We start from the raw sequence: 22,781 nt of genomic DNA, 5'->3' as shown, positions 1-22,781 counted from the left end.
TCATACTTGTCATATTGCTTTGGACAGTGTTGTAATGATCAATGTGTCATCACACACAGAGCAAATAACCCATCTATACAACTTTGCGTGTAGTAACTCTAGAGCAGGGGTGTCCAAGTTTTTTCTGCAGTGGGCCACTTCATCAGAATTGTATACGTGCGCGGGCCGCACTCATTTTTCACTGTGACAAAAAATATGGCCTTTAATAAAATATGCAGATTAAAATAAAGTAAATGACACAAAACCTTTACTTTTCCTCTCACTGATTTCTGGGCCTTGAAAGTTTTGCGACTACAAATTCAGGATTCCCTAGATTTATTCTAGGGATGAACTAAAATGAAAATTCTGGACCAAAACATTCAGGGTTCACTTAGCCAAAACCGAAAATGACCCCCACCTTTAAAAATAATAATAAAAACTCACATGTTTAATAAAAGTAGGTAACACACAATTGGACAAAATTAGCAATATGACTTGGCATGATAGGAGTGTGATTGCTAACAGCAATCACACTCCTATCATACCCAGGCAACCAGTAAATGCTGGTACCTAGGCATGATGGGACTGTGCTCGCTGTGATTGCTGTTAGCAATCACACTCCTATCATGCCAAGTCAGCCAGTACATGCTGGTACAGGCTGGCTGTAAGTGCAGACCCCATACTGCTGGCACCATCACTACACAAGGGGGGCAGCTGGCCAGGTTTCAGCATGTACTGGCTGACTTGGAATGATAGGAGTGTGATTGCTAACAGCAATCACAGTCCCATCATGCCTAGGTTCCAGCACTTACACATCCATGCTATCACACACACACACACTCATTTATTCATATAATCATTCATTCACAGATTCATTCCCTCAATCACACACACTCATTCAAACACCCTCCCCACCCCCTTACCTGCACTGCAGCTCCTCGATGCCGCTCACAGACTTCAGCAGGGGGCGCGGCCTCCCTCTGCCTTCTCTGCTAAAGCACAGAGGAAGTAGGATGTCACGTGAAACTCCGCTTCCTCTGTGCAGTCCAGAAGACCCTCCCACAAGTAAGTAGCAGGGCTTGGGGTGCGACTCGCGTAAGATCGGTTGCCCTGGCTGCTGATCTTACGCGGGCCGCACCTCGAGGTCTCGCGGGCCGCATTTGGCCCGCGGGCCGCATGTTGGACGCCCCTGCTCTAGAGTAATAATTTAATAAAGTCACAATTAAAGCCACCACTCAAAAAAGAACACAAGAGTAACATGTTGCACTTTTGTTTATAAATTAGAATTTCAGTTAATCCGGAATGCGGTGGGTCCTAATTAAGAAAGGCAAAAGAACAGAAAGGAGATGAAATCTTTGCCCTGGAATGAATTTGCTTCTGATCTGAAACTGTATGTTTGTTTCCATATTATGAAGAGTAACATGGAAATGGGGAAAAGTGAAAATGAATCATAATAATGCAATTGACAATAGAATTAACACATGTTAATACATACATGTAAAGAATGAAGGCGGCCCTGCTTTTGCAAGCTTGCAGGCTTTTAGGAGGTTGGGGGGGGGTGAGACAGAAGGAGAGAGGGTAATATTCTTTCAATTTAAACTATAGTCATTAGGGTTAGTCACGGTCTTTAATATGGCCTCAAGCTGCTTAAATAATCCATTTAATTATCATGAGATCACTGTTTAATTGTGATTATGAAAGGGTTCCAGCTTATCCTATTCTTTTACAAATTGAATATTATCATAAGCATATAAGTATATAGGAGTCTGTATGAGCTTTTAAATGTTATGCCTTTATTGCTTTGTTTAGAAACTCCAAGTATCCTCAGATATTCTTCAATTATAAACCACTTATGCATTGTTTGCACTAATACAGTAGATAGGAACTGGATTATCTCCCGAGTACACCCAGCAGGCCAGAACACGAAGAACATTTACAGTCATCAAAACACAGCATTCTAGAATAAGGTATTAAAGAGGAACTATCACACTCTAACGCTCTACCTTACGTGTTACTTTGGTTAATTAAATCACCCAAAATGCAGGACAGTAAGACTTGTGCAAGGGGCGCAGGTTTTGATGACGTGACAAATACTTTTCATGGAGTAAAAGTGTCCGTGACAGCGGAATGCTATAGAACTGTGGATTGCCTAGCGCTGCTGTCTGTGGGTTTATGCCTGGATCACATACAGTGTGTTTCTGTATCCCTTCCCCACTCCTTTTCTGTCAGCTGCCATGTGTGGCGAGATAACATATATCACCTCCCCAGATTCAATATGCATTATGATGGACCATAATATTTTCAAATATAAAAGTGAAAAAGGCGCTTACAGCCCAACAAAGGGTTAAAAGACAAGTAAATACTAAGTAAACAATGCAGCTAACACATACGCACACATCTCCAATGTACCAACGGTGAAAATTCTAATAAAAAGTATGGCGCAAACACTACTGTTTAAAAGTTGGGGGTCACATTAGGGGGCATTTCTAGCTGTAACATAATTGCAAAAGTGTTTTCTAATAATCAATTGGGCTTTTAAACTTAAACTTGGATTAGCAAACGCAACGTGCCATCAGAACACAGGAGTGATGGTTGGTGATAAACGGCCTCTATATGCCCATGAAGAGATTCCATTAAAAGATCGTTTCCAGCTACAATAGTCATTTACAACATTAACAGTTTCTACACTTTATTTCGAATCGATTGATGTTATTGTAATAGACAACACTGGTTTTTCTTTCAAAAACAAAGAGAATTCTAAGTGACCCCCAAACTTTTGAATGGTAGTTGGAAAGTATTGGGGTTACACCCTATGTCGTGGTTTATGGTGGTTACTGAACGAAGAGTCGCTTAACCACTTTCTGCCAAAGCATTTTACCGAAACCACTACAGTCGTGAGCAAGCTATAATTGGCTAAACAAAGAGTGAGGGCATTTTAAAGGGGAAGGCACCAATTGTTATTATGATGTACCAACCTAGCCATTTTTTTACAGATGAAACCTTCTTGGGTTGGCACTTCACCAAAACCAAGTCACAACTGACTATTTACTGAACCACCACTCTGCCTTCAACTAATTTCTATAGAAAAAGGCTCCAGGCACTCAAGGGTTCCAAGTTGAACTTGATAAAGACCTCATTGTGAGGTCGAAATGTTGTTGTCCTTCTCCTTCAATAAACCTGCCTGAGTGGAACCCTTGAGTGCCTGGAGCCTTTTTCTCTTTTGATTTACTGGGGAGCTGGCCCTTCCTGGCACAGCTAAGCACCTGAGTTCCTGTGGTGTGTGTGCAGATTCCGCATTCTGGTGACTTGAACTAATTTCTGTCACCTTGTTTCTATTGCTAGACACTATTTTTTTCTCTAGACTGTGAGCTTCCCACTACGTATCACACAAAAGTGAGTTTAGTGAGAGATTACTGATTTTTTTTTTTGTTTTCAATAATCACTATAAACTGTTCCACCAACTGCTATGATGTCATCGACTTAAATATATTGACTTCTCTTTAACAGAATAAAAATTAATGAGGTAAACTTTTCATTTAGATGAAACATCACTCTGCTACATTAGACAGTGTTGTGGAAAACCAGGATTAGAGTCCTCACTTGTTGCAACCTTCAGCCATTTTATTAATAGATAAAGTTCTGACTTCCACACAAGACAATGATAGGCAGGAAATAAACAAGGATCATTTCAAAGAAATCTGACATACCAACCCTGTTTTTTACTGTTTTAAAGTGTTTTATATGTAGTAGGTTTCATGATGCCATTTTTCTACTCGGTGAAATTATCTACAACTGGGAGATGGCACTTAAGGAACATACCACCCTGATGTCCCTCCTAAATAGTATGAAAAGAATGTGAGTGAATGTTATACACAGGGTCACCCTTTGGGTTTGTAGGTCCCCTTTGTCCTTAGAAAGGGACAAGCAGAGCTTCCACTCTACCACATTCTCATGGTCTGTGCATCACTGAGCGAAGCAAAGAGCTTTGATATGACATCACATCTCAGTGCTCCACTAAGGCTAGGTTTTTTTTCTAAAAACGCCCATAAAAACGCCAATAGCGCCACCTGGCGTTTTTTTAGTGAAAAAACGCTGCAGCCAGATGTTAGCTGTTCTTCAATAGGAAATCGCAGAATGCCATATCCACTTGGCGTTTTTCTGTTTGGCGTTTTTTCAGTCCTCTTTGGCGTTTTTCTGCTTTTTTGGGCTCTGTGGCAGTTTTTCAAAATCGCAGCATGTTGACACTCTGGCGTTTTTTGCAAGGAAATCTTGGCGTTTTTCTCCAATAGAAGTCAATGGTAGAGAAAAAACGCCATGAAAAAGCCATGTGGGTTTTTTGCCTTCGCGTTTTTTATGGCGTTTTTTTTTCCACAGTTACAATGCAGAGGATGGACCCAGTATCTGTGTGTCCTACGAGAAATAGGCTGGAAACAAACAGTATCACACAAAACAAAGTTCATATTGAATTTTACACCATTTGGAACAAACATGCCATTACAAACAAACATACCCGACGCATCAACTGGATCCTGCGTGCCAAAAGCAACAGCAAACAATTTGCACCATCATTTGGGGCCAATCTTCCTAGAGGAGCAGACATTCGGAATAAAGCATGCCTTACAAACCACAGAAAAGAGACAAAAGGGTCCGCCGGGGTGTTTAAGTAGAACTCTACCAAGAAAATGACATCAGGAGGGGGCAGATACTTGCCATTTATCCTAATCCCTTTTAGCTGGGTGAAAATTCTAACGTGTAAAGGCTGGAAAAACTGCCTAAGGTCAAAAAAGCAATTTACACAGAAAGGCTAAAACTCCAGAAAAAACACCAAAACGCAGGAGAATGCAGTGGCAGTTTTCTTGGCGTTTTTCCTGGCGTTTTTCATCAAGAAAAAAACGCAGGACAAAAACCCAAGTGGAAACCTAGCCTAAAGGTCCTGAAATGATCTAGTTAACTATCAATAGGTCACACACAAGTCCTGGTGAAGCCCTGCCCCTAGTCCCATTCTATCCACACATTTGAAATGTTGCGAGGAGTGAAAGATAACTGAAGAACAATATTCAAACACAAATACCTATAAAAACCCCAAACTGTTGTCTACAAGAATATAAAAATAAATGTTACTTTTAAAACTAAACCGTGTTTTTGATGAACCCCAGCCGGATGACAGAGGCACCCTAGTGGCATACACCGCTGGCCTACATATTTCCACAACATGTGATTCTGGCAGACGCTCTTTGTGATCCTCCTAGGGGAGGAAAAGAATTGTCTCTGCAGGGATTCCGAGGAGAGGCCAAGGCATGATGTAATGTTTTTGTTTGTTTGGGTGAAGCCATTATTGTCACGTGTCTGCCTCACCTATTCTGTGCATGCATTTAAAGCACTAGAGAAAAGCTTTTTTCTATATGACAAAATTGCAAGCTTGCGAGCAGGACTCTCTCCACCTAATGTATCCGTTTGTCTTAGAATGTCAATTGTCGTCTTGTCATACCCCTTGAATATATGTATTGTATTAAGCGCTGTGTAAATTGTTGGGGGTATATAAATAAAATATAAGAATAATAATAACATCTGCTTGGCAAAACAAATTGAGGATCCAGTGCCATGAAAAAGGTCAGCCATGTACCAACATTCACACTACTGCCATAGATATTACAGAGCATATTTAATGGTTAATACCCAAAGTGCAGACAAGGACTGCTGTGGAACATAAAATAGAATTGACATGAATGTTTCATAGGTCTTTATCACTTGCACACACAACTAATATTTTTTTAAGGAAACCTTAGAAACAAACACCTTCCACAGAGCTGTAGAATGGGTAGATGTACCACAATGACAGCAGATTAGAACCATTTGGACCATATTGCCTGATGGAAAGAATCAGCCCTTGGTCTTGTCTTTGATTCAGGATAGTCTTATGCTTACTTCCTGCATGCTTAAAATTGCCTTACTGTATTAACCTCTACTATATATGCTGAGATGTTGTTCCACTCACCTACCACCCTTAAACAAAATATACAGCATCTCCTAGACTGCGTGTTCTGTGCCAATGATGGTGAAAAAAGCCAGGTCCTGGTATTAATTATGCATCACCTCCACTACACTCCTCGGAATTGGGGCTTGGTGGCCTTTGGTCATCTTGGAGGTACACTGAATTGACCTTTTCAACCACAAGGACACTCAGATGCTTCGGCCTCCAAATCTGTCAAAGTCTTCAGAGGGAGGTCGTGGCCAAAAAGCCAGCACCAATGTCCCCTCGCCTAAATCTAATGTCCAGGGTAGAGCCATAACAATGGCCTCCACAGACAAACGTCTATTCACCAAAAATTATTACCAACAATTAGTTCTCTACAGCATTCCAATTATTTAGGCTGCACTTAAAATTTACAGAAAACTTTCAGAAACACAACTTTCCAGGTTGTTTTTCCTCATATTTAATTACATATTCAGTATGCATTAACCAGGCTTTGTAGAAGAACCATGGATGGACTGGGGACGTTTCTCAATGCGCCAGCTAGTCTATGCATCTCCTGGCTTGGACAGTGACATTTTAAAACAATTGTAACCACTGCATTGTTATGATAGAAACACGCTTTGTGTTATGTTGTATTTCTTTTATTTGTTTTACTACACAAACAGGTGTAATTGTGTGAAGATAGATGGTAGCAAGGAGCACCTTGAACAGCTGATTAATTAAAACCAGGGTGGAAGGACTATATGATTGTGGAGCAATGAGATCATCTCTGCAGGAATAAGATGACACAAATAGCTGTTTCTCCAGTAGATACAGGAACCCACCCAGAGGCCTTCTGCATGGCAATGGAGCACAGTGATGGTGGGACTATGTGTGGCATCAGCAACCAAGCCACCCACCCACTGCCATTCAATGGACCGTGAGACAATTCCACGGACGGCTCCACCCTCGCCCGTGACATGCACCTTCACAATGATGTTTATCGTAAGGCGACCTTAACCCTTTAAACACCACAGCAAGCACACACCCCGGTCCACAGGAGCTTAAATTACATATATATAACAATCGTTAGGGTGCCCACCGATGCCTAGACAGACATGACCCCAGGGGTCTCCGACTCACCAGAAGAGTAAGTTGGCGCAGATGAAGGTGACCAGGCTGAGGAGGGGCCTCTGCCAGGTCAGGGTGTTACCGAAGCGCATTAACATGTTGTCCCCCAAAGCCGGTGGCGATGCGGGCTCGGGTCTGCCCTGGTCCTGACCTCCTGCAGCGCCCCCGGGCAGCAGGTCTGTGTCACCCCGTGCCGCTGTCTCGGACATTCTGACTGGAGAACGTCTAAGTATGTCCTCCGATCTCTGTATCCTGCTCCCCCTCCCCGACCTGCCTCATCTAGGGGGTCCGCTGAGGATACCGGGATCTCCCCATAGAAGGGCCGCAGGTAGGATCCGCCGTACCCGCCTTCCCACCTTCTGCAAAAGGCTGGTTATGAGCTGGTTGGAGCTGCCGAGGCTTGGGGAGGATGAGTGGCGCTGCCTCCCCACACGTCACAGCGGGCGCAGGGCTAGCCGCCGGAGACACTGCTGCTGGGCGCGAATTTCACTGCTGCAGTACTGGGACTGCCAGGACGTGACACAGGCTTACATATATCCATACATACCATATATCTGTCCATCCATTACCTATCTATCTCTCTATCTATTAGTCTATCTATCTATCTATCTATCTATATCCATCTATCTATCTATCTATCTATCTATCAGTCCATCTATCTAATATCTATCATCTATCTAATATCTGTCCATCTACTATCTATCTATCTATCTATCTATCTATCTATCTATCTATCTATCTAATATCTATCATCAATCTATCCATCTAATATCTATCTCTCTGTCTATCTAATATCCATCATCTATCTAATATCTATCCATCTATCTATCTATCTATCTATCTATCTATCTATCTATCTATCTATCTATCTATCTATCTAATATCTATCCATCTAATATCTATCTATCTCTCTTTCTAATATCTATCGTCTATCTAATATCTATCCATCTACTATATCTATCTGTCTCTCTGTCTGTCTATCTATCTATCTATCTATCTATCTATCTATCTATCTATCTATCTATCTAATATCTATCCATCTAATATCTATCTATCTCTCTTTCTAATATCTATCGTCTATCTAATATCTATCCATCTACTATATCTATCTGTCTCTCTGTCTGTCTATCTATCTATCTATCTTTCCATCTACTATCTATCATCATCTATCTATCTACTATTATTATAAATTATTACGCAGGTCCTCAGATGATGACGTTGAGATATATGTTCTGCCAAAGGCCTGACCAACGGGCCATTCCTCCTTCCCATTTAATAGGAAACATTCTGCATGTCTCCACTGCCCCTTATCAACTTAATACCCCCCTCTCTCCAGCAGTACATTTCATGTCCTCTTTCATGCCAGTGCTACCCCCTCCTATCCATCATCTTCATGCCCCTCTCTGTTGATGTGTGACGAGTGTCTTCATTTGCTAACCTTAAGTGGACTCAAGTAGTGGATGCCACTGAACACCAGGAACATGGCGGCCACAACAGTTGTTCATATGAATGTAAATAAAGGTGCCCACATTCATATGTGGGATCCAGGCATGATGGCAGAGTGGCTACACTAGTGGCAGGTGTTCACAGAGATTTTAGTTAAGAGTCGGTGGGTTCCATAGAACCCTGTAGCCTCAAGTAGTTAACATTCTGTTCTATTCTGTAATAAGCCCATGTTCCAAGCTCTGTTCTGTCACACTCTGTCTAGATGTCTGTGTAATGTCACGCTGTACTCATGTAATGTCAAAACGTATGCAGTGTCTGCTGCATGTCAAATTAGGCATTACTCATATTCACCGGCTGCAATATTGGGGCATAGGAGTCACAGATCCCGCTGTGGGAATGATCTCAACCATATTTGCGTGATTGGCAACTATTACTCTGGACATTTGAACCATAACTGCATCCTTCTTGATCAAAAGTGTGTAGGCTTGTTTTGGTAGTCAGGGCAGCCAGCCTGAAGAAGAGAGCAGTGCTCCAATGCCATAAAAACTGTGGAATCATGTCCTATGCCCACCGATCCAGTGACAGTTGACAAGCCAATATGCCTGGGGGTCCCAGTTGTCGTATCTTTGCTTGTGGATAAAGGTATATTCATAAAGCAAACTTGAAGATATGTGGATCCTCACTATTCATATGTGCAGTCGCACAATACAGTTTATTAAAAGGGCGGCATGTTTAAAACAGACCCTTTTTTCTTTACTATAGGTACCAGCGTCCAATAATTCACTTGTAGGTATGTTCAAGAAACACTAATTATATAGTATATATATACCATTTCTATACTATAAGTGCTGTTTTCTGTGTGATACATTATTCTTACATATGGGTTTTTAATTAGCATAATTGGATCCGTCACATTTGCAACAGATGGGCAACATTTGTGCTCGCCAGGAACCTTTGTTTGTGCCGGGCGTTCTTCAGCGTGATATAATGAATCGACTGATACGCTGTGGAGGGACAATGCTCACAGCAGGAGGCAGTTTTGACGCACGTAGTTTTTCCATATTCTTTGCAGAGCTCATTGCTAATTTTTTACGGGGCATGACGGTGCTATCCATAATTACGTTATCCTTTTTTTCCCAGGACACATACATTTCAGATGTTGCTGACCAGCACCTGGAAAGGAATACCCGGCAGTATGCGGGATGTATAAACTCACATGCTACATATTGCAGGGCCGTTAGTAACAATGTAAAATTTAAGTGTGTACTGGAAATTTATGGCCAACGTGGTTTCCTTTATTGTATGCAAGTATGATTCTGCATTAAAAAGGATGCATTCCAAGGCACATCAGCCCCCAGGTTTGTTTATATCGATTCTCATATGTAGATAACCGTAACAAACATACTGTGCTATTTCACAACATTCAAAAAGAGGGTAACCACACACACACACACACACACCCATACATAAGAAAAACATTAATCGCGTAGCAAAACGTACCTGCCTTTTGAACACAAAAAAAAAAAAGTTTGGAGTATTTTTTTCTTGGTCCTGATGAGGACCATTTGTGGTTGAAAGAATGGTCCATTTTCTATGTGATTAATAAGTAGTTTTGGATATCTAAAAGAATACACAGTTGCACTCAATTGGATGTGTCTTCTTTACCATTCTTTGGAGAGACAAACGGTTTGTGCTAGCTGTTATTTCCAATTATAGCTATGAAGTTCACTTTGCTAGACAACATGACACTTCAAGCCCCACTCCCACCCATAACAAACATGTATTAAAGAGTGACAAGCATATATGCTCATGTTAGCTGTATTAAAGTTAAATACAATATTTTATTGACAAATAGTTTTTTTTTACAGTAAGCAAACATTTTAACATAATTTCTGAATTATGAAGAAAATCTGACATTTGAAAAACTCTATACTTTGGCTTCAAACGTTCCATATAAAAAAATATACCACTTGCATTCATGAACCTATTTACAATTGATTTGATGACGGTGGATGGTGTCAGGTAGAAGAAATATTTCTAAACCAAGTGCTAGTAGAATATTTGCTGTATCCGTTTTAAAATACTGTTTATTATTTTAAAACAGGACTAGGGCAAAGCTGTTCTCTGGATGGACTTCCACCCAGCCACGGGTTCTAGGTAACGTGATCATTTAAGCCTTTACACGCCATGGGGGGGTTTTCAATGAAAGCACCCTTATGCCTTTGAAGGGATAGGATACAGTAGGCAGATAATACATACTGGCGATGTGGAAATTTAAGACTGTACAGTATACGGTCACATTCCAAAGCACCCGCTTACTGCTTGGAGCTATTCAATAATGGAAATAAAATTAGGCTTTACATAGGACAAACTTTCAAACACACACAAAAAAAAACCAAAGGCACAAAACCCTCATGACCCCCCTCGGGAATGCACTTCCCCAATAAACTAGTCCCCAGGTTCATGAGAAAGGCTGCCTGCAGCTTTCCACAAATACCAATACTTGTTAAGTTATGGCAGATCTCCTAATAGGAGGCCTGCATGTGAATGCAGTCCGGAGGCACTTCACACTGCGCTGTAGGCAGTGGCGAGGATATCATAAGGCAAGGCGAAGTATTAAAGCTTTGGAAATCTGTCTGGCAGGTAATATATATTTTAGGCACTGGATCTCTCTGGCTTCAGAGTTGGCACCCATGTTCAGGTCTGGGTGTTGCTGTCTGTTAATTAAGCATCTCTTGGGAGTAAGGTAAGGATCATGGCGATATCAGCATAGGACGTGGAGGCCACGGTTGCTCTATTCATCTGGAGCTGGCTTGGCTTCCATGGCTGCTCTCAGAGCGAGTGGTACTGTACCGCTTCTTCACAATCATGCTGATGTAGGCCTTCATCAGTTTTGCAATGTCAACCACCTTTTATCAAGACAAAGAGAAAAAATCTTATTAATTTTTTTTATTTTGTATCTTTATGACAATACAAGGACATACTTGACAATACATCAACACTACCAAGAACAGGCTTATGGGAAAAATCAGAAGTAAGATATAATAGGACTGTACTCTGATGGTACTTATACTGTGGTATAATGTTATATGCAATAATGATGCAAACAATGTATGTTTTGAGGAAATGTCAAATGCTTGCACCATAGTAAACTGATAAAAATAGTATTATCTGTAACTTTAGATTTTATGAACAGTGTTACCTTTAATCCCATGTAATATATCACTATTGTTAGTATTATCACATGACCTTTATGTATGAAACCAGATAGAGCATCAGCTGAGAGTGCTTCAACTGTGGCACAATTACTCTATCACCTGGTGAGGTGTCCAACTAAACACATCATTTAAGATGTAAGAGGATGGATTAGATTGGTAGTCAAGTTCAAGCAAAGGTCTTAAAATCAGAATTGTTTACAGTGATTATTTTAACCCCTTGATGACAATTGCCGGTCCGGGCACGTCACCGAAAATCGTGACGATTATGACAATTGACGTGCCAGGACCGGCACGTCTTTAAACGGGTGAAAAAATCGATCCGTGATCGATTTTTTCACTCAAACGGTGTTGCTCTAATGCCTCGACATCGAGGCATTGAGCAACACCAAAAAAAACATTCCCGGCCCCCCCCGATCGCTCCTAGGAGCAAATAAAAAAACATGTTTGAAAGACTGCACGTCTTTCAAACATGGCGGCGCCCGCCGCCGAAAAACGGGTTTAGGAAGCGATCGCGAGTCGCTTCCTTTGCTTAGCTGGTGTTGCTAAGATGCCTCAGTATCGAGGCATCTTTGCAACACCTGTTTAGCAAAGGAAGCGACTCGCGATCGCTTCCTAAATGCTCAACTTACCTTCCCGGTGCCGGCGTCTTCGAAACACATGCGGTGTTTCAAGATGGCGGCGCCCATCAAGCCGGGGGCGGAGCCTGCTGTCATCATCGGGGGGGGGGGGTGTTGCTGGATGTCATGGACATCCAGTGAATAACACCCCTAGTGGTCAGATCACTCATAAGAGTGATCATGATTTGATAAATCAAAGGCAATGTTTTCTAAACATTGCCTTTGATCAGTATTGGATCTGCCTCCCTCCTTCACTTGCTTCTAGTGAGGGAGAGAGACAGATCAGTGTGTTTTTAGGTATTCTCAATAATATATATATATATATATATTGATCCAAAGGCTCTTATAAGAGCCACCCATTTAATATTAACCCCTTCATTGCCATTGATCACTGCATAAACAGTGATCTTGCATAGTGGCAATTGTTTTTGGGGTTCTTTTTTTTACATTTTTTTTTACTTTTTTTTTTTTTTGTACTTTTTTTTAGGGTTTTTTTAATTTTTTTTATTAGAGCCATTAACCCTTTCCTTCCCTACTATTTTTGCTGCAATTGTTGCCATGCAGCGGTATACGGCTGAGGAGGCATGTTCCAAATTTGGCCCTTTTGCCCCCAAACAATCTGACAAACCCATGCATGTGGGGTATCAATGTACTCAGGAGATGTTGCTGAACACATATCGTGTTGTGGGACAGTGACATATACCAGGAGCTGTAATTTTACACCTGAAGTACAAAGTATGTTTAAAAAACAGCAAAAACAATTACTATCACAAACTTTGACAAGGGTTGGTGGTAGGATTAGTGCATGGAAAGGGTTAAACTATCAGCATCTAAAATACCCTGGGGTGTCTAGTTTTCAAAAATATATGGTTTGGTGGGGTAAATTTAATTTGCTGGCTTCAAAGATGCCCCAAATACCACATAGAGACAGAATTACCAGATTCAGAGAAAAATGGTTTTGAAATAGCAAAACGCTACTTGTACTTATTGCCCCATAACGTGTAGAAGAAAGCAAAAAAACATAAAAACATTGGGTATTTCTAAACTCGGGACAAATAGTAGAATCTATTTAGCAGGTTTTTTCAGTAGTTTTTTATGATGAATAAAAGATTTTTCAAATAAAAGTGATAATTTTTTTTTTTTTTTCAATTTTTTGTCATACTTTATTATTTTTATTATAGAAAATTACATCATATATAAAAAATTATGGTGTCTGAAGAAAGCCCTTCTTGTCCTGAAAAAAACAATATATAACTTGTGTGGGTTTAGTAAATGGGTTAAGAGAAAATTACAGCTAAACACAAACACCGCAGAAACGATAAAACAGCCATTGTCACGAAGGGTACAAAAAATAGAATCAGCCTTTGTCACGAAGGGGTTAAGGTATCCCTAATTAGCAAGTTAAAGTTGATACTTTATATTGGGTCAACATAAAAAAAAGATGTCAAGTTAAACAAACATTTGGGACACCAAAGGCCTCTCCCGTCCTGCCTTAGATGTGCATATTAATTATATTAATATATTCATTCTAATTATATTAATTATTATCTATATTTGTAAAAGTTGAGGACATTAATCTTGGGTGCAAAGATATTTTGCTGATGGAGGCGGTATTAGTAAACTGTAACTACAGTGTTACAGCTCTCTCGTAAAACAAAGAAGAGCCCTAAAGTTAACTTACCGCACTTGTTTCAAAGAGAAGTTCCCTCTCATCTACAACTATCTTGTAGGTATTAGCCAACGGAGCTCCAAAAGACAAGATATGTTCGTAGTGAAACACTTCCAGAGGTCGACCTTCCCCTCTTTTGTACACAGAAACAGCCTCGGCACTGACTCCCAACCAGAGCTCTTGTGGGAATCCACCTTCCTTACACTACAAATCAGGAAAATCACAAATTACCCAAACAAAATATATCATAGCCACACATTTACAATTACACATTTACACTAATATCAACATTTGGCTAGTTGCCCCTTTTAGAATCAAAAACATACTGCAGCACACTTGACAAAAAGGTGACTTTTCATAATCTTACATTCTCACCTCAACATCAAATAGTGTAGACCCATACCCAGGCCATTCCTTTATCACAGCCATATACTTGGTCATACACTGATCTGGATTTGTGCCTTGTAACTTTTTCCACTTGTCAATAATATTTGCTCGTGTTGAAATAATCTCTTCTTTCAACCACATATCCAGCATCTGTTCTTCCTCCACCTTCTGCTTACTAACAGAGCCACTTCTGAAACTTCTCCTTAATGTCCCTTCCAAGAAACTAGACCTCTTCCTCTCTGTTCTCTCCGATGGAGTGTATGTTTTGGTGGACTGTGTAACTCGCGACTTCAGTTTCTGCAAGGGGTAAAAGTCCTCCATGTCTGGAACATCGGAATGTAGGCTGTAGTCACCTTGCGTATATTGCAACCTCAAAGCAGCCAACACCTGCAGAGATTCCTCTGGTGCGGGGTACTGACCACGGATAACTGCTTGATGAGCCTAAAGTATAAGAAATCAATATACAAGTTGTACAAGCTGCAAACAATCTTTTTTAATTCAGGAGAATAATAGCTTAGTAGACAGGAATAATCCAAAAAAAAATTGGAAAATGAAGAGGTCTACTGAAAACCAAATCCTTAATCTTGCATGTTCCTAAGCCCTTCGCATTTATTTGTCCTTACCTGCTCAAACATGAACACGTATTCAACACTATCTCTTGGCACATGCTCTGTATCCAGAAAGCAGTAAAGTTTGAAGTAGAATTTCCAAGGTTTATCTCCACCTTCTGAGCTGACAGCAAGTCTGTAGGAGAGACAAGCACATTGTTCTGCATGAGACGCAGTGACCTTACAGCGTGACAGAAAGAATGGGACGACCAAACATTCATTTTATTTAATAAACCGCTTCATTGAATTGCTTACAGATTTCAAGGTATTTGTACTTTCGCTGTTTTAATTACACATCATATCACAATAAACAGCTTAGTTTATTCGATATCACTAATACTTGATTAAAAAGCTGTACTTTTATTGTTTGCTGCCTTACCATAGTTAATGTAGCATTCCAACTAAACTGAAATCTTTCAGTATTGCATTAAATTGGGGGGTAAAATGTATAGACGCTCAGGGATCATGCCAGGTCAAAAGCCATGTTTCTTTTTATGGACTGTTTGGTTCCTTTTAGGAACAAACAGACAAGGGTAGTGTTTGACATACATTATAATATTTGTTTGTAATGTAACGTAGGTTCTCTCCCTACATCACACATTAGCGGATACGGGACATAAGTGAGTGCCCACCGAGCACTGGATGACCCTGTACTGGAGAACTGGAGAAGCCATTATACATAATAACATTTCAGAGATTTCAAACATACATTTGCAAGGAAGTTACCATAATAGCATATCATACACTATTTAAAATCTATTAACTATTTTTTTGGCAACAAGGGTAAAAGGGGTGTAATTAATTGAAATTAAGATAATTTTAGTAAGCTAGACAGTTAGGTAGACAGGCGGATAGACAGATGTATTGGTAGATAGATAGAACAAACACATAATGTAAAACAATCTTACTTACTTTTCAAATTTAGCCAATACATCAGCCACAACAGTTCGACTTTCAATGGCTTTGTCTGTGACCCCATTGTATTCAAAAAGGGCAAACATATTTCTGCTGTCTTCCATGGCCAGCCCTCGAATCAGCTTCTCCACCACCTGAACACAAGTCACCGCGTTAATAAAGCATTAAACCATACCACGGGAGACGTTCCACATGGAAAATGACTGGTTTGGCACGTTGAGCGCAGTAAAAAGGTTTATAGAAGTAAAAATTTTATGGCGACATTTTGCTCTTTGCTTTTCGATTCAGTGAGGTCACTTTCAAATCACTAATTTAAATATGCTTTCCATCAGGCCATGAAAGCTTCATAATGTAACGTGACGTAATGCCAACTCTCAACGGAATAAACCCCGGTGGGGAGGGAAGACCATACAAATCCGGTGAGAAGCATTATGATTTGGGATTTTAAAAAACTTTTATATATATATAAAAGTAGCATATTGACAACTATTTATTGTAAATGAGTAAAGAATTGGGACAGTCTTAAGGGGATTTAACTACACTACTTCCCCTAGTAGCATGAGTGTACTATACAATTCAGTAGTCTTAACCCTTTATCTGTATCATTATAGTGTGGTGTAATTACTTCACTTTAGTAATTAATGTACTTAAGTACCATATATTTACTATTCTCTTTTTGTTCTTGGTGCAAGAGGCTGAGTGAGCATTCATGAGTGCTGGAGTTACAATGAGCGCAACGGATACTATCCAATACTCACCTCGCCGGCTGTGGTGTGGGAGTTGATGGTGATCTTGCAGGCTCCTCCACCGTGACAGTATACAGTGGTTGTGATTTCTTGTCTGTTAATCAACGCTACAATTTCCTCCCGTGACGGAACAAACTCCCTGCACTTGGTTTTCTTCAGCGAATCGTGGACAAATATGGCATACTTTTCCATTTCCGAGCCTGGGTATTGTTCCCGTATTCTGCCAAAATATAAAATGCAACATTAAAAGAGCACATAGGTTGCACTGTTCATCGTGTTGTGGTGTAAGTAACTAGCTCATAGCTTGCAGAATAGAACTGGTGGTCTCTTCTATCAAATAGTAGTCCCACTTCTGGTTATTTCAGATTGGCTGCCGGAATCAAACAGGAAGCTTGTATGTAGAGGAGCAGAACACCAACTCCATCTGATGTATTTAGTTTTCAGTTTCAAACCCACACCATTAGACTTTTATTTTAGGAGAAATCATTTGGAAAATAATCAACAAAAGCTAGTTTCTGACAAATCCATTAAAGGAGTCCAATCTAGAACATCCCAGGATACAGGATTATCTAATAATTATCTAATAATCTAATATATAATATAATAAACTATTATCTGTGACATGCTGCTGACCTACATTTGGAAATGACCTATATGCCTTAACTTTTTCTTTGGGTACACTTCTTGTCTGTGTCCTTTACCACATTTACGTTTAACAATTTCAGTTTTATGTATGGTATTTTGCTTAATTTTTACACATTTTAATAAGCACTGTGGACATAAGGATAAGAGGACAAAGGCGGAATCCTGGATCATTGCATCTGTATGATTATGCTTTTCTATATAACAAATCCTACGGCTATATTGTATTATAGAACACAACATTATTTGATTCTCTTTAATTTTGGGATTAAAGAGAAGTTTCTCAATGCCTAGTTAAAAAAATACTTTGTTGTCCAGTTAACTGTAGTAGAAGAAGGAACACATTTCAACAACGTTTCCATTGGACTGGATAGTAACCAGAGAACAGACTTGTAACCTTCAGACCAAGGATGGTTATATTTAACTTAAGGGTAGTGGTCATGCGTTAACTGCAGGACTTGTGTAGCATATGTGTATGTTTAGAGTACTGGAAAACTGTAAGATAGTGTATCACTGTAAAAAACAGTGGACACATTAACCCTGTATTTTTATATATCTTTCTCGATAGCATGTCTGAAAAACTCAGGGTAAGTGTGCTAGAGCAACCTGCCATTAGAATCTATTATAATCTTTATTATTGCAGACCATATTATCCAAAATAAAAAATATCAACTATATATATATATATATATATATATATATATATATATATATATATATATATATTGATTTCAGATCGACAATTAGATACCACCAGCAGATTAAATGAAAAGGTTTTCGATTCGAGTCATTCTGGAATGCTAAGTCTCACCGTTTAAGATGGAATTTGAGGTACTTGAGGATACTCCGACTTGGTGGGAAGGTACAGCTCAGACAGGTGAGTATCTGCCAGTGATACAGGTTACCGGTGCTGCCTGGATTGGGAGCTTTGTTTGTCTGTTTAATGAGCTGGCAATAGAGCTCATCTCGGAGGGGTCGCAAATCGTGACCTGTCTGAAGGATGCCCTGAATTATTGGAATTGGGTCAGACAGAGACTCCAGTTGTTGAAGAGAATTAAAAATCTTGATAGCTTCATCCTGCAGCGTTGTGTAGCCTTTTTCTTTTAGCACTACAAACAAATTAAAGAGAAAAAGACATTAGCAATTCCTTGGTACTTAATATAAGGTTAAGACTAATCTATACTGGTAGTGTGAACACAGTTAACAACGATAACAATTTTTACTAAAAACATATTTACTGGCTAAATTAAACTTTATAGAACATAAACATAGACACCCAAGAATACAAAACACCAACTGAAGCTTTCACTGGTTACAGTTTTCAACCTGAAACTTATCTAAACCTCATTTGTTGTAAGAAAACGTAGACATACTCAAGAATATAGAAAATTCAACTATGCATGCAACCAATCGGAAACCAGGTGGACAAATGTTTCATCTGCCTAAGGATCCGTCCGGATAATGTTATTCATGGAGTACTATAGCATGGTCTAATCCACTTACGGTTTAGATTGATATCCCCATAAGGAAGTGGTAGTAATGGAGAGTGCAAAGGGTGATGAGTGTAACGTAGAATTGGATTCCGGCGGTAAATCTGCTCCACAACTTCATTATTCAAGCAATTTTCCTTAAAAAAACAAACAATGCTCTGTCAGTTAAAGTTATAGTATCAATGTCATGAAGACGCACCATTACCTCTTTTATCAATAACATGTGTTCTAATCAAAAATGCATTTCTACACAGTTACTCAATTCCCACTTTTAGAGGAAGAGTCTCAAATGCGTCTAAAATGAGACACTCTGGGTCTTACTGTGCTTCTCCATCAAACAACCAAACTGGCAGACAGATTAGGAACAGATGGAAAATCTGGTAGCAGAGTCTCAAATGATCCCTGTACAAAAGCTGGAGAGGGTTGCAAACAGGCCACGCGTTTTACGTTCTTATATATATCCCAGCTCGAGCCCAGACTTCTTAATTAGAAATTTGTTGAACTTCTTGTTTTCAGTCAAGGACACACAATTCCTCTAGGGTCTCCTCCATTGCACAGTCCTTTTGGACTAGAGCTGTACACTAAACCAAGACACTTTTTTATGTAGTATTAGGTGCTATTCCCCAATAACCCTTGCCTTTTACAACACACATCTTACCTTTATGTCTTGTATTAGTTGCTGTGTTGGCGTGTCTATTGGAGCCTTTGTGTCTATCACATTTTGAATTGCGCTAGCCCACCTTGTAGCTTCGTTTAGTAGCTTTGTGTAAAGGCGATAACAGTGCTTGCGTCCATACATTGTCACATTCCAGTAGCCTAAAAAAACAGTCACCCGTACGGGTATTCAGTTTGAGAGATGGCAAACCAAAAGGGTATGTTTTCCAGATTTGTGCCATAACGGCTGTCTACAAATTCTTTTGAGTACAATTGACCTGTTACATTTTGCAGGGAGAATGATAAAGTATACTACGTTTCTATGCAAACCACAATTACTTACTGGCCGTGTTATCTAATCATTTTTACTCTAAATTTCTTATATTTGTGAAGTGATTGACATATATTCATTATACATTTCACCCCTCCTCCACATTTTAACCTAAAAAGTGAAGGTTCAGAATAAATATATCAGTATACGTTCATCTTGAAATCTGTTTTGGGGCTTCTGAAGTAAATTGACGATAGAATTAAGTTGCCTACGCATTGAATTTATGGTAAAGGAGCTTACCTGTTTCCTTGAAGATTTTCTCTTCTGGCTGTACTACAGAGCAGAGGCTGTTAAGCACCATTGTACCCAACTTCATAGCATTTTTCTCTGAATTCTTGTAATAGTCTAATGAATTGTGGGTGAGGACAAACCAGCGCTTCTTAAGCTTCAGCGAAGACATCATAGGACTGTTTTTGACTTCCTTATGTAGCCAACCTTGAAAACAATCAAAGAATCACCACTTAGAACAAAATCTTCAAAGCAGATCTATAAAAGAGGAATTTGTGCCACACAATCCCTTCTGCTTATGTAATTTGTGTTTCCTTGAATTCTCACTAGCACAAAGACTTTATTCAGGGGGTGCATAAGGACACTGCCACGGGTGTACGGCATTCATTCGCCCAGTAACCGAGGCGCCCAACGGGGTAGCCTAACAAGGCGGCGGCAGCTCACATGGAGAGTGCGGGCTGCAGCACAGACAGGAATCCTTGTGAGGTAAGCGGGGGGGGGTGAGAGAGCAGGGAGGCTGCACTGATTATGGGTAAGTGTGAGCATGTATGCGCGTAAGTGTATGGTGCTGAGGAGTGTGTGTATATGTTGTTAGAGTGAGTGTGTGTTACTGTATGGCAGCGGAGTCTATTTGTTAGTGTATGGTGTTAGATAGAGTAAGTGCAAATTTGCTGAACCTAGGCACCATTAACCCTGAACTCAGGTCTTTATTTCATTCAATTTTTAGCATTTAACACCAGTGTATTTTTAGGTTCAAATCCTGTTAATACAATACAGTCCAGTGCGCTAAACAACTATGGTCACCAATGTCTATTGTGTAACCATGCATACCTCGAACTATGAACTCTTGCCCCTCAACCCTTGTGTCGCCCTTTGACCTCTGAAGTAAAGTTATCCAGTGGTGCATTTCTTCTGGGGTATCAGCATTACAGTGAAGCACACGATCAGCAGTAATAATGACAAATGAGTTTGGTCTGAATAAAGAAAGGCAATGGAAAAATCAGTTAGCTGTATCAGAAACAAGGCCACTGGTCATCGTGATATATGTTATATATTATAATATATATATATATATTTACACACACATGGTACATTTTGGTGTACGTAAGTATGTTGCCTTAACTTACCTATCAGGGTTATCAGAAGCACACACTGAATCAATCAGTCCAACATCCAAAGTACCCTGTTTGGAACAACAATGTACCATATTATACATATATATGAGAGAGAAATAATGAAGTGGCATATATGTCATCTGCTTATGGGGAAGCTTAACAAAATCCTATTTTTGCACTAAATAAGTATAACTGTCTGACAGAGTAACTTATTCCACTGTAATGATAAATTGTCAATGAAGGGAAGTAGTCGATGATACAATCTAAAATATTTGTCTGTCTTTATGCTGGTTACAGGAAGAAATACTCTAATGCCCCTCTGCCTTTTTGTTGGAAACAAGAACTAAAAAGCAATAGCACAGAACACTACCAGAAAGCAAAAAGGAAATGACCCAGAGTCATTATATTTCATAATTATATAAATATGTCCTTTTTTGGGACTCTAGAAATTATATGGGGAAGGTTACCAGCCCTGGAATTTGAGGAACACCATTCACAAACAAAGCTAATGGTATGATGGAAACCGAGTTAGCTGAAACCTCTATGGCAGGAGCGTCCAAGATGCCGCCCTCGAGGTGCGGCCCGCGTGAGATCCACAGCCAGGATCGCAAGAGCCCTGCTGCTTACTTGTGTGAGGGTCTATTCTCTGCTCCAGTCCTGCTTCCTCTGTGGGGAGAACGAGGGAGGCCGCGCCCCCTGCTGAAGTCTGTGATCGGCATTGAGAGAGCTGTAGTGCAGGTAAGGGGGTGGGGGAGGGTGTGTGAATGAGTATGCCTGATTGAGGGAATGAATCTGTGAATGAATAGATTTGTGTGTGTGATAGCATGGATGTGTAAGTGCTGGAACCTAGGCATGATGGGACTGTGATTGCTGTTAGCAATCACACTCCTATCATGCCAAGTCAGCCAGTACATGCTGAAACCTGGCTAGTTGCCCCCTTGTGTATTGATGCTGCCAGCAGTATGGCGTCTGCACTTACAGACACCCTGTACCAGCATCTACTGGCTGACTTGGGATGATAGGAATGTGATTGCTAACAGCTAACAGCAATCACAGTCCCATCATGCCTAGATTCCAGCATTCACTGGTTGCCTGGGTATAAAAAGAGTGTGTTTGCTGTTAGCAATCACACTCCTATCATGCCAAGTCATATTGTTGATTTTTTTTTGTCCAATTGTGGTGTGTTACTTTTAATAAAAGTGTGGTTACACACTAAAATTGGACAAAAAAATACAATGCCCAGCCAACCAGTACATGCTGGAATCTGGGTATGCCTGAGATTGCTGTTAACAATCATAATATATAATTTTTTTGTACAATTTTGGTGTGTAAATTACTTTTATTAAAAGTGTGGGAGGGGGGTCACCTTCAGTTTCGGCTAAGTGAACCCTGAATTTTCGGTTTTGGTCCAGAATTTTCATTTTAGTGCATCCCTATTTTTATTTTATTTTTTTACTTATCCTGAATTTGTAGTCACAAAACTTTCTAGGCCCAGAAATCAGTGAGAGGAAAAGTAAAGGTTTTGTGTCATTTACTTTATTTTAATCTGCATATCTTATTAAAGGCTATATTTTCTCTCAGTGAAAAATGAGTGCGGCCCTCGCACGTATACAATTCTGATGAAGTGGCCCACTGCAGAAAAAACTTGGACA

At 39.9% G+C, this 22,781-nt stretch overlaps 1 protein-coding gene across 1 annotated transcript in view; it reads right to left on the bottom strand.

Moving 5' to 3' along the window:
* Nucleotides 1-11,307: 11,307 nt before the first annotated feature.
* The window catches only part of LOC149302560 (unconventional myosin-X-like), a 68,700-nt gene continuing 57,226 nt past the window's right edge, over nt 11,308-22,781 (bottom strand). The window contains exons 28-39 of the mRNA XM_089482207.1: nt 21,142-21,197; nt 20,846-20,988; nt 20,027-20,221; nt 19,460-19,617; nt 18,815-18,938; nt 18,123-18,420; nt 16,682-16,889; nt 15,921-16,057; nt 15,024-15,144; nt 14,389-14,841; nt 14,026-14,217; nt 11,308-11,418 (exon numbers count right to left, since the gene is read on the bottom strand). Of these exons, the coding sequence (XP_089338333.1) occupies nt 11,308-11,418; nt 14,026-14,217; nt 14,389-14,841; nt 15,024-15,144; nt 15,921-16,057; nt 16,682-16,889; nt 18,123-18,420; nt 18,815-18,938; nt 19,460-19,617; nt 20,027-20,221; nt 20,846-20,988; nt 21,142-21,197 (2,196 nt within the window). The remainder of the gene's footprint in view (nt 11,419-14,025; nt 14,218-14,388; nt 14,842-15,023; nt 15,145-15,920; nt 16,058-16,681; nt 16,890-18,122; nt 18,421-18,814; nt 18,939-19,459; nt 19,618-20,026; nt 20,222-20,845; nt 20,989-21,141; nt 21,198-22,781) is intronic.

The sequence above is a fragment of the Sceloporus occidentalis genome, unplaced genomic scaffold (assembly GCF_023333645.1).
Source record: "Sceloporus occidentalis isolate IW3139 unplaced genomic scaffold, rSceOcc1.0.p SCAF_18, whole genome shotgun sequence".
NCBI lineage: Eukaryota > Metazoa > Chordata > Lepidosauria > Squamata > Phrynosomatidae > Sceloporus > Sceloporus occidentalis.
This window is presented reverse-complemented; position numbering and strand designations above follow the sequence as displayed.